The 13,616-nt window shown below is 29.6% G+C and overlaps 1 protein-coding gene across 7 annotated transcripts in view; it reads right to left on the bottom strand.

Moving 5' to 3' along the window:
* LOC109605143 (zinc finger protein OZF) overlaps positions 1 to 13,616 on the bottom strand; it is a 72,860-nt gene that overhangs the window by 3,670 nt on the left and 55,574 nt on the right. Inside the window, exon 5 of one of the 7 annotated variants that reach the window (XM_049964018.1) lies at positions 475 to 2,380. The exons of 2 other annotated variants lie outside the window; for them this stretch is intronic. In XM_049964018.1, the coding sequence (XP_049819975.1) occupies positions 1,168 to 2,380 (1,213 nt within the window). In that variant the 3' untranslated portion in view covers positions 475 to 1,167. Of the gene's footprint in view, positions 1 to 474; positions 2,381 to 2,737; positions 3,828 to 6,361; positions 7,985 to 8,960; positions 9,871 to 10,716; positions 11,819 to 13,616 lie in introns of those variants that run through there. 4 more of the 7 variants (XM_049964026.1, XM_049964015.1, XM_049964035.1 and 1 more) reach the window with 4 other exon arrangements.

Raw genomic sequence — 13,616 nt, 5'->3', positions numbered from 1 at the left:
AGGTTAGTTTACTTACTCTTTTCGACCGTATTATCTCTTTTAATTAGCACAAATTTCACACTCCATAGACCGCAATGATAAATTACATATAGAAGCATATAGTTACATGTATTGGGTTAGTGGTATTTAAAACAATAAATCATAAAAGCTAAAGGCAAAATACAAATTGGTTAGCTTCATCATGTAGGTTACAAATCTAAAAATTAAAAACACCAACAATTTTTTAAAAAACACATTTGTGAATAGGAGAGGTGAAATAAATGATATTTTAGGCAGACATTTTCAATTTAAGTTTCAATTTATTTTATTTTTAATTGAAAAAACTACATCTTACTGAAAAATACCTTTATTAAACTCAAATTTGCTAAATACGCAATACAAAAAAGTCTTATACCTAATTTATAAAAAATCATAAACAGCTTAAAACATAATAAACAATTGAGTTAGCTACTGATAAAATTCTAATATAAAGTGTTTGAATAAAACTATGTACTGTAGAATGTAATAATTTGGATTTTAACCTATATTTGATTTAATGCTGTTTAGCTGGTAATATTATTTATTATTTTATATTTACCGGCTATAACGTAAATATGTGTATATATGAAATAAATTCTAAGTGTAAATTAAAAATGTGATTTATATATACATACTTAATTGTTTTAAAATAATTTAACAACATCAAAATAATGCAGAAATCGTTGTATATTATTTTTGGTTAAATTTTAATAATAAAATATAGCTTATTGTATCGTCAAATAAATATTAGTTCTCACTAATTCATTTATATATTGTAGTATAGTGTCAATACAATACCACAATTTATAAAAAATATTTCCAGTTTAGTTACTGGACGTTATTAACCATAACACAACTTTTTATGGTACTAGAAAACACTAGGTGCAGACTCTAGTCAGGTTGAGAAGGAAGGGTTGGTAAAGAAATGAATAATTAATCAACAGTTTCTTCAGTTGCACATAGTGCCAACATCAGTCATCAAAAAGGTTCTTTTCAGTGTATGAATACTCCTTCGCACTTTTGTTTTCTGACACCAAAACAGGCTCTTTATGCAATCAGGGTTCATCTAGTTCTCACTAGTTCATTTATATATTGTAATATAGTTCTATCACAACACCATAACGTTAGTTAGTAACAAAACAGTTTAGTTTAAACAGAACAAATACAGCTTTTTATATGTGCATTTAAAGCCCCCCTAGAAATGCACCCCACACTACAATAAGGACAAATATACGGCCTTTCACCAGTGTGGCTTCTAACGTGGATTCTAAGAGGCGCCCCTTGGTTGAAGCATTTCCCACAAAACTCACAACTGTAAGGCTTCTCCCCACTGTGCACTCTTTCATGCATAATCATGTAGTCCTTCTTAATAAAACCTTTCCCGCAGTAAGAGCACGAAAACGGCTTTTCTCCGCTGTGCTTCCTGTAGTGAATCTTCAACTTGTCCTTCCGGGAGAATCCCTGCCCACAGACGTCGCACAAGTGCTTCTTATCGTAGGGCCCCTTGTTGGTTTTGTGCTTGAGAATGTGATTTTCTAAAGTTTCCTCCTTGGCGAAGACCTTGCCGCAGTATTTGCACTGCGTTTTGGAGTTCTGGTCGAACACTCTGACGTTGTGCAACCTGGTCTGGTGAGAGGTTAAGTACCTCGAGTAAACGAACCCCTTGTTACACACCACGCACACAAAGGGTCGCAGGCCAAGATGCACGTTGTCGTGCTCCTTGAAAGACAAGGCGTCGTTGAAACATTTACCACATTGGGTACATTGAAAGTCGTGCTTGTTCAGGTGCATTCTATTAATATGGACGAGCATAGTCGTTTTCCTGTTCGTGAAGTAGGTGCAACATGGGCAAGGAAACATCAGATCTTCTCGGTGTTTTTGTACGTGAACCGAATAAATGTAGGCTCCATTAACTGTCGTCTTGCAGTACTCGCACGTGTACTTCTCCACGTGAGTCTCCACGTGCTTTTGGACCTCCTTTTCGTCTTGAAACTCTGCGGAGCAGTTCGAACATATGTAAACTTCTTGGTCGGCGTCGTATTCGTACTGTACTTCTATAACGGGTTCCTTTTTTATGTCAGCATGTTCCAGGTTCTTGTGGTCAACTAGCTCCTTCTTTTTGTCGAACTCAGCCAGGCATATTTTGCAGATCCATATTTTCATCCGGCTTTGAGTGGCTATTTGCTTCGTTTTAGACATTTTGGTTCCCCTTTTTTTGTTTGTGCTGGCGTTGTTCAATGAGTTGAAGTCAATGTTGGACTCCTTCAGTTTGCATTCTAAAAAATTTGGAAGAAAGTCATAATCATCATCATCCTGCTCTTTAATGATTCGTTGCTCCCTAAGACCGCTTTTTCTTCTTGGCCTAAAAAAAATTTTGTTATAGAAACTGACAGATAAGCATACAGTGTTAAATTATATTTTTTATTTTAAAAATGGGGGACTTTTATTAGTTTTATCAGGAAACCAAATTCACGTTTATTTTTGGAAACTTCTCACTTTTACAAGGTTCAGAACATCACCCTGTACGACAACTTACCTTTTCAACAACTCAAAATATACCTAAGCAAATTAAATCTATAATTTAATTTATGAGGGATGAGGAAATCATAACTATTAATATTTTTACATTTAATTCGTATTAATAAAACAAATATATTATAAATACATTCATATATATTTAAAATATTTGTGTGGAAATTGATGCAGCAAGAACACCTGGATAATAAAATATAAAACAATTTATAGATGACCTACAGTTGCTACAAAATTAAAAAAAATAATTCCAAAAGTAACTAAACTAAACAACCATCAGTTAATGAGCAACAGATTTTATTATTCTGATTTCCAGTGAATTTTCATCGTTAACATTGTCGTGATGTCTGGCGTTGTGCTTTTTGTAATACTTATATTCACTGAAAGCCTTTCCACACAGATGACAAACAAACTGTTTCTCCCCTGTGTGGATCCGCATATGTATCTTCAAGTTGTAATTATTGGCTATGACCTTCTGACACACCGGACACTGAACCATTCTGGATTTGCCGATGCCATGGATCGAGCTTCGATGCCTCATCAAGCTTTTCTCGAAGGTAAACGTTCTTTGGCACACCTCACACTGGTATATTTCGCTGAAGCCGAAAAGCTCCTTCTTGTGGTTCAGCTTCTTGTGGTCTTCCAAGTATCTTTTGACGGTAAACTTTTTGTCACAGAATTCACAGACGTGCTTGTTTATGCCTGCGTGCATATCCATGTGCTCATCCAGCACTGCCCTGCTCAAAAAACCCCTACTACAAATATTACAAACGTAGTCGAATTTCCCTTCGTGCCTCTTTGAGTGGCAGATAAAGGAGTTACGGCCTTGCGTGCTGAAGTTACACAAAGGACATTGATATGCTTTAACATGTCGGTAATTATGCAAAGCAAAGGTGACGGGTTTTTCGAAATTAATATCACATATGTTACAGGAATAAATTGATATTATCTCGTAATGTGAGAGTTCTTTGTGTAATACCAACTCATTTTCTGACTCAAACTGAATTTGACAAATATAACATATAGAATTGTCGTCGCAGAAGTGCTCATCTAAGTGGTTAGTTAGTTGTTCAGGCTTCATGATTAAACCACATACATAACAAAGAGATTCATCGTTAGTTGGCACGATGCTGGGGTTGTCCTCTTCGACACACTGGATGCGAATTGTTTCTAAAGTCATGTCTTCATCAGTTTGTCCGTCTGGAAGATGGTTGCTTTCTACTATGTTTATCAAAAAGTCTTCGATTGCCTGGTCTGCCTCCAACACACTAAGTAACCTAAAAATAACCTTGGTTATTCACAAGTCAAATACTATTAACTACTTTTAGACCAATCATTATTTTACCCACACTTATTATTTATTATATTATTAATATTTGTTACCTTAAGTTTTAAATAATGAATTACTAAACAACACACAACACACTTTTATGTGACTAAACGTAAAAATATTCTAAATACTCTCATTGACATAATTTTCTGACATTAGTTTTTTGACAATAATGAACTCGAAAATGTCCAAAGTAGAGTGCTAAGATGAATTTATATTAATTTTTTTTTCATGTTTAACTTACCTGAAAACTTCCAATAGATATTTAAAATTGTAAAACTACTTCACTAATATATTGTCACCAAATCTAAATAATCCTTCCTTATTATCTAGGTAAATAATAATAATTTAACAATAATATTTTAAAATATGACATAATAAATAACAAAATGCAATAAATTAAAGGTTTTAATAAATACACGTTTATGTATTATAACATAAAAACTGACATTTAAATATAAAATATATATTTTATAACTTAAAATAAAATTAATATTAAAAATTTAAATTGTTTTTATAAATACACATAATTGCAATTTACTTTTTATTTTAAAAAATTGTCTATAATAAAATAATTACTGATAAAAAATACACTTTTAGTTTCAAATTTTATTAAAAAATAATTAAAAATTTACATATGGGGATAATTGCAAATAATATAACATTTTGCACTGATTAAATAAAAAATATAGGAATGGATATATACTAATTTGCAATAATATACTATGTGGCCCATTTATGATGGAAACACTCATGTAATAATTTTGATAATATATAAAAAATTTACTACGAAAACTTATTTTTGATACCACTAAACACCAATATTATTTTTTTAAAGTCAATTATATATCAATTTTCATAGAAAATAATACATATTAATATGTTTATGACAGAATTTTTTAGAAGTTATATCTATAATCAACTGAATAATATAAATTATAAGGTAAAATGTGAAAAATATCTGGAAATATTATTATTATTATTACTTTATAATTTTTTAAAGTCAAAAAATGAGAAAAATTAATTGGAGTTAATAAATTAAACTCCCCAATAACTTATATATCAATTTTTATAAAAATATTATATGTTAGTGTTTGTGACGAGAAATTATATTATGGAATAAAATGGGAAAATACCTGTAAATATTATTATTATGATCATTTTATATTTATCAAAAAAGGAAAAAGTTGATTGGAATTAATAAAATAAAGTAAAAAAATGGGAAAATTAATTGGAGCTGATAAAATAAATTCCCCAATTGAATTATATATCAATTTTAATAACAAGATTACATATTCAAATATTTGTGACAGAATTTTTAAAATGTAGTTGTATTTATAAATAACTAAAGAAACTAAATTATGGAATAAAATATGAAAAATATCTGGAAATATTATTATTATTATTTTATATTTATCTTTTAAAGTCAAAAAAGGAGAAAAGTTGATTGGAATTAATAAAATAAATTTCCCAATTGAATTATATATCAAGTTTCATAAAAATATTGCATGTTAATGTTTGTGATAGAATTTTTCTAATGCAGTTATATCTATAATCAACTAAATAAACTAAATTATGGAATAAACTATGAAAAATATCTGGAAATATTATTTTATATTTATTTTTTAAGTCAAAAAACTATAAAAATTGATTGAAGTTAATAAAATAAATTTCCCACTTAAATTATATATTGTTTATCAATTTTCTTAAAAAATATTACATATTAATATGTTTGTGACAGAATTTTTCCAATGAGGTTATATCTATAATTAACTGAAGAAACTAAATTATGGAATAAAATGTAATAATGTAATAATTAAAGGATTAAACTAATTCTGAGAATTAATTCATTAAGTCACTATTTGATACTATGAGATATTTGTCTATGGTTCCATATTTTTATTAATTACCATATTTTTTGAATGTGTGAATTAAATGGATTTTTCATAAAAGAATGTTTCTCATTTTTTGACTATAAAAATATTATAAAAGACATTTTTATGGCATCCATGTAATTTTGTATTGGCTAACTAATATTGATTAATAAATAAAATAGTTACGGGGGTGTTTCCACCTTAAATGTATTGTAAATACGGAAATACAATTTTACAACTACAAATATATAATTTGAGATGTTTTTCTTTAAAACAAACTTTTTCCATACAATAGTTCAATAATCTGAAATTGTTCTAAAATTTTATAAATCTTATATAAAAGGAAAAAGGCATTCAATTCATTTGGAATACAAATTTACCTTATTCCACATGTCAATGTAAATGAGTTTTTTTACTAAAATTAAGTTATTTATGCGTGCTTGTGGAATAATAGTTATTATAAAAATAACTTTAAATTGTTTGTATTAATTTAAAATACATTATTGACACAATTAATTAGCTAGATGAATATCTTTGGTAACAAATACATTAATTAAATATAATTAGAGTGTTTTGATCACTCTAAAATTGTGGTATTCTCACTATAAAACGAAAAATTGTACAAAAAACTGTATATTAACTAAGTAATAGAAATAATTCATTTAAATTATATCACTAAATCACATAACCTACATTGAGAGATCAAGGCATATGTTATCTTGAAAGTGTTTATATGAATTCCCAGAACTCGAGATAAATTTTACAAGCGTGCTAATTTTAAAATGTATACAACAAAAACCAATACGTTTATCAAGAACCGAAAAATCAATTTCGAGTCGTATTGGTTAATGTTCGTCAATCCGATTCAAAAGGAATCCTGCCTTTGCAAGACTTCATATGTATATTTAACATAGCTTTGGCAACGAAACCTTTTCCACATAATTCACAGACGTAAGGCCTTTCACCCGTATGACTTCGTATGTGAATTACTAGACTAGACCTTTGGGAGAAGGCCTTATTGCAGTGCTCGCACACATAAGGCCTCTCACCGGTGTGGATTCGGACGTGCTCCACCAAAATTGGCTTCTTGGTGAAACACTTTCCGCAATAGGAGCAACTGAACGGCTTATAACCTGTGTGGGTTCTTAGGTGGAATTTCAGTTTTTCCTTGCTGGAAAGGATTTTACCACAAATATCACAAATTGAATAATTTCCTGTATGAGAGTTCATGTGGAGTTTAAGACTGTTTTTGTGCTGGTACTCCTTTTTACATATAACACATATGTGCAGATTTGGACCCACCGAAATTTCATCTTTGTGCATGTTGAATTTGTGTGCTTGCAAAAACCTTGTGTACATAAAACTTTTACCACAAATGTCACAGTCAAAAGGTTTCAGTCCAGTGTGGAAGTTGTCGTGTTCCTGATACCAAGATTCTAAATGGAAACCTTTTTTGCACGAACTACAGTAATATTTGTAGTCTTCAACATCCGTGTGTTTTGAATGGACATGTTCGGTGATTGAGTTGATGTCTTCGGTGGTTATTTCACACACCAGGCACCTAAACACTCCTTCCTCTGAGTGAGTACGCAAATGTACGATATAATCAGCCAATTTTTTATAAGAATTATTGCAGTTATCACAATGAAAATACATATTGTGGGTTTCTATGTGGTCCTTGACACCAGCAAGGCTTTTAAACGTTTTACCACATATGTCACAGGGATGCAATTCGTTTGAAAATTTAGACGCCCTCAATCGTTTTCCTTTGTGCTCATCTTTGTAATGTAGTTTTAATTTAGACAAAGTTCTTTCCTCTTCGTCTTTGCATATGGGGCACTTAAATAGGCGGGTGTCTTCCTCCTCCAGGTGTTCAATGACTTCCACAAACTCAGGTTTAATATCGTATTCTATTCCGTTTTGTCTACTTGACTCACGTACGGGCTTTACATTAATATCTTTCGCCATTTCTTTCAGCTTCACTTTTAACTCAGCTATTGATATATTAGGCAAATTGATTTGTGGCATTTTTGTTCTTTTAACTTTACGTTTTTCTGCTTTTAATGTTTCTATTGGGTGTGCATTTGTATCTTTCTTTGGGCGTCCTCTTTTCTTAGGTATGTTAAGTACTTTGTTTTGTTTTTTTGACTTGGATAGGTTGCTATTTGTCATTCCATCTTCTGAAACTTCTTCAATGGAAATTTCTGGCATAAATAACGACATTATGTCCCTAAAATTAAAATTAGTTAGTAAGCATAGTCTATTCACCTAAAGTATTTTCAAAATTACAGCAGTACTGTACCAATAAAAGAATTTGCACTATTTTTTATTAAAAATATTTCAAAAATGGTTAAATTAAGATGGATAACTATCTATTATTATCCCAAAATATGTGGGCAATGTCACAGATTATTATAGGTGAGAAATATTTCTTTTAGGAATTATTTTATGGGAACTTCTCATGTTCTAAGATGTTGCATACATATTGTGAGACACCTCATACATTATTATTACATTATAAAGTCAGGAATGGTTCGACAATTTCATTGTTAATATAGTTTTGAGACTGTTTTTGTCCTAAATATTATTAATTTAATTTATAGTTTACTCCATCATCATCTTAGTGGATTGATGATTCCTTACAAAATTTTTAACTTTGTCAAGAATTAATATAGTTCTGTGTTAAATTAATCTTTCTTTCCTAAAAAATTGTCAAATTTGGTCAGACAATATAGAAAATATCGAGTATTTCATAAACTCCTTAACTCAGAATTAAAAATTATCAATCTATATACAGGGTGTCTTTCTCATTATTATATAAATTAGAATATCAATCTCCTAGAAGGACTATTTTAGGCAAAAACTTAAATTTTGGCCTATTTTGAGGTCAAGAATATGTGGTTAATTTTTGTGCACTCAATTTGGGGACACCCTGTATATTTATAAGAACGAACTCCTTAAACAAATCAGCTAATTTGATAATTTTTACTATATACCTCATTAAAAATGTTTACTTCCAACTAATTTTCTCATATTTAAAACATTTTAATTATTAACAATTGATCTACAGGTTTGAATCTAAAGAGAGATATCATGCACGACAGAGACAGTAAACGTCTCTCATTTCGGGGCCAACTTGCAGACATTTACTGTCTCTGTCGTGCATGTAGTAGGGTATATAGGATTATGTCAAACATTAACTAAAATAATTTGTAACATTTTATTATTTCATTAAAAATACAAAAATATTATTATTATACACAAGTCTTCATATGATTATCCCTTGCACCCTTAGAAATGTATCCCTTTCCACACACATTACATTTATAAGGCCTTTCTCCTGTGTGCATTCTCATGTGGACCATCAAGGGACTCCTTTGGCTAAAGCCTCGACCACAAGTCGTACAGACGTACGGTTTCTCACCACTGTGTACCCTTTCGTGCTCTGTGAGGAGTTGTTTTGCCGTAAAGCTCTTACCACAACTCTTGCAGGAGTACGGCTTTACCCCCGTATGAGTCCTCATATGAAAAGCAAAGCTTTTTACATTAACTTCTTTCCCACAAGTCTCGCACAGGAAATTTAATACCGACGGTTTGTCTAGGTCTGTATGGGGGCACTTGTTGTTTGTCAACAAATTTTGATTCTTGCACATTAGGCAGTATTTAGACCTTTCACAAACTTGCTTAAAATGCCTGACCAGTTCCTCATTCGTCAAGAATCCTTTGCCACATACGGTGCAGTCGTAGGGGGTCGAGTGAATTTTTACGTGCCTGTTTAGGTTACTCTTATGTGAGTACCTTCGGCCACAAATGTGACACTCGTACCGCCTACCTTCACCGGTGTGTCCTGCTTCGTGGTCCAAGAGGGCTGTTCGACGAGGAAAACTTTTACCACATATCTCACACAGAAACCGTCTAGTGTTTTTTGTAGTACTTGTGTCGGTACTCATGAGTGTTACCGGTTCAGGTTTGATTTCTTCTTTAGATACAACTGGAAATTCTATTTGGGTTGTTTCCAACTCACGGTGGTATAAATCTATGTTTTTTGTTAGATTATTCAAATCTAATGAGCTTTCGTCTATATTGACCTCAATTTTTATATCTAAAATATCACCCCTGAAAATAACTTTATTTAGTATAATGCATATTTAATACGTAGTGAAAAAATATGACCTCAAATCTATGTGCTACGTGAAAATATTAGAAATAAAACGAAATAAGGGGTTAAAGATGTACAAACTTACTCTGTTAATGGAATTTAAAAAAGAAATGCTTAATTTACTTATAATGTGATCATAATTTTAAAAATAAAATTCTAATTAGTTTTATTTTGATGTAATTTACTCAATATATTTTATTTAATACCATAATAATAGTTACCATACATATTAGTTAGGTCAGAGGTCAGCTTTTGGAGAAGTATTCTGTTGACTTGTTAACGATGGCAATGTCAGTTTGACAACTTAAGATTAAGACAATTTCTCAGTTAAAAAAAAAAATAGATTATAACATACCTACACTCAGAGATATAGAAACTAGATAGTTTCAGTGGTCAGATTTGATTGATTTTTGGTGTACTGGATGAGATGTAGTTAGACCTTCACGTTAATCTTGACCCTCATTCACTCACTTAGGCACTGATCTAATAAGTTGATCAATTTCGTCATAAGGTATCAATTGATGTCATCTCTAAGTCCTACACAGTACCTGTAGTTCACATCCCAAGTTCGATGTCAAATTGGAGATAGTGGGACGACATTCTCCATTCTTTGATGAACTTTCTGCCTTCAGGGCCGACTGTACACACTAAATTTTGTTAAGATTTGATCAGAGGATCAATGAGCTAACAGAGTCTGAATTGACAAACAATTATAATAACTTACGTATATTTTTTCAACTAAAATATTTTTACAGGTTTTATTATCAGTAAGGCCATCAAATTTTAATAATAAACATTTAAAATAAATCATTATGAATTTATTTTAAACAAGTCTTTATGTGACTATTTATCGCAGCCTTCGAAATAAACCCCCTTCGACACTTGGCACATTTATAAGGTGTTTCCCCTGTGTGAGTTCTGATGTGGACGTCCAAAGTTGCTTTTATAGTAAAGCCACGACCACACGTCGTACATACGTATGGCTTCTCTCCGGTGTGAACCCTTTGGTGGACTTTGAGGAGATGCTTCGTAGTAAAGCTCTTGTCACAACTTTTACAGGAGTAAGGTTTTATTCCTAAGTGACATCTCATATGAAGAGGAAACTGTTTTTGCTTCATTACTTTGCCACATGTCTCGCACAACATTGGCAGTTCTTCGGGGTCATGAGTGCACCTTTTGTTCACGTAGGTGTCCGGTGAGGAATTTTGATTTTTGCATATTACACAGAACTTAGATCTTTCGCAATGTGTGTTGAAGTGATTGTGCAAATTCTTCTTTGTTGCGAATAATTTACCACAAGTTTTGCAGTCGTAGGACTTTGAGTGAATATTTAAATGATTTTTTAGGTATTGTTTATACAAGTATCTGTTCCCACATATGTGACAGTGATACGGACCCTCTTGACCAAAATGACTTAGTCTGTGGTCTGAGAGATATATTCGACGACAAAAGCCTTTACCACATATATCACATATGAATCGTTTCGTACCTTTAGCAGTACGCTTAATTATCAGCGATTTAAAGTTAATTTCTTTAATTTCCTCCGGTTTGGATAAGTCCGGGCATTCTGTTTTGATTGTCTCCAATTCATTGTTTAATTGTACTTCATCGGTTACATCTGCGTTGGATATAGATGGACATTCTGTTTTGATTGTCTTCAATTCATAGTTTAATTGTATTTCATCGGTTACTTCTGCGTTGGATATAGATGGACATTCTGTTTTGATTGCCTCCAATTCATACTTTAATTGTATTTCGTCAATTTCCTCCTGTTTGATTATATCTGGAAACTCTGTTTTGATTGTTTCCAGTTTATGCTCCATTGATGTGTTGTTACTTGGATTATTTACTTCTAATGGGTGTTCATCGTCATTAACTTCGATTTTTATTTCTAAAATTTTACCCCTAAAACAACTTTATTTAGTCTTAGTTCTAAAATGTAAATTAGTATGGAGCTAGGAATACAAAAATCAAATATTTCATTTTCTTACGTTTTCTAAAATTTTACTAATTACTGTGATCTACAAAATGAAGTAGATTAAAGCTGATTCTGCTGCTTTACATTATTAATTGTTTATATAATTATATATTTAATAGATACTTTACTGCTAAATTCACTTTATTTAGAATATCTCCAAAAATTTGGGCAATAATGTACATACAGTGGTGGAAAAAATATAAAAATAATCTAATTTTTTCTAATCTTGCGACTGTTTTTATAAGGACGTTCTGGCTTAGGTCGATTTTCAACACCATCTTTTGTGCAAAATTTACACATAATCTTCAAAACACCACTCTGAGTAATATTTAATACTTTTGCCACGTCACATTCCCTAAATTGAAATGAAAAGTATATGTATTTAGGCACTACAATGCTGAAACTGACTGAAAATGTCAAGAACATAAGTGTCAGCAAATAAAATAATATTTCTTATTTTTTTTCCAACTTAAAAAACGTATCCGATAGAAAGACCTAAACAAAAAATGGTGAGCGACAATACAATACACAAACTAGTCAATTTGTTTAACACCATTACAGTAGAAATATCATATTTTTAAAAATATTTCATACTTTTTTCCACCACTATACATTTTTATAAGTTAAATAATCCACTACTTATAATATATACCACGTATAAATGAAACATCAAAAAATAAACAGGAAAATCTATAATAAATAAATATATAATTAACATAATAATGTTATAAATAAAATTAAGTAATTCAATATTATTTTATATGCAATATAAAAATATACAAATATATTTTTGTAACAAAATACAATATTAATACACAATATTTTTTCATTTATATATATATATATATATATATATATGTATGTATACAATTAAGTCATTATAAATAATAATAATAATTACACTTTATTTTTATTTAATTTTTAATTATTTTTGTACACATTCAGAATACATACTTAAAAATTAAACTATCAATAAAAATAGTTAAAATTTAATAAATAATTAGTAAGTTTATTATTATTAGACATATATACATATATATATATATATATATATATAATTTTTTTATTATTTATTAGATTTTGTATATACAATTTATAAAATTTGTCTTATTTATTTAGTAATTTAAATGTGTGGTAAAATGAGTTAATAAATCAAAGGATAATAATAAAAAATGCTGAAAAAATTGTTAGTTTTTATTAGTTTTGCGCATCCACCAAAATTGTAATACTATTCACGTCTATAAAACATTAATACTTCAATTTTTTTAAATTACTATGACAGATTTATTTTTAATACATAGGGTTATTAATTTATTTATAACATATATAATTATAACAATATAATTAAGTCAATATAAATAATAATAATTGCACTATATTTTTATTCAATTTTTGATTATTTTACTAAACACACAATACATACTTAAAAATTAATTATAGTTTTAAGAAAAACATTAATAAACTATCAATAAAAATGGTTAAAATTTAACAATTTATTATTATAAGATTTTGTAAATACAATTTATATATATATATATATATATATATATATATATATATATATATATATATTATTATTTATTAATTTTGTATATACAATTTATAAAATTGTATATATTATAGTTTTAAGAAAAACATTAATAACTATCAATAAAAATGGTTAAAATTTAATAAATTATTAAACGTTTATTATTATAAGATTTTGAAAATACATTTTATAATTTT

Source organism: Aethina tumida, chromosome 2 (assembly GCF_024364675.1).
Source record: "Aethina tumida isolate Nest 87 chromosome 2, icAetTumi1.1, whole genome shotgun sequence".
In the NCBI taxonomy this organism is placed as follows: Eukaryota; Metazoa; Arthropoda; class Insecta; order Coleoptera; family Nitidulidae; genus Aethina; species Aethina tumida.
The sequence above is the reverse complement of the archived record's forward strand: the minus strand, read 5'-3'. Positions and strand labels throughout refer to the sequence as shown.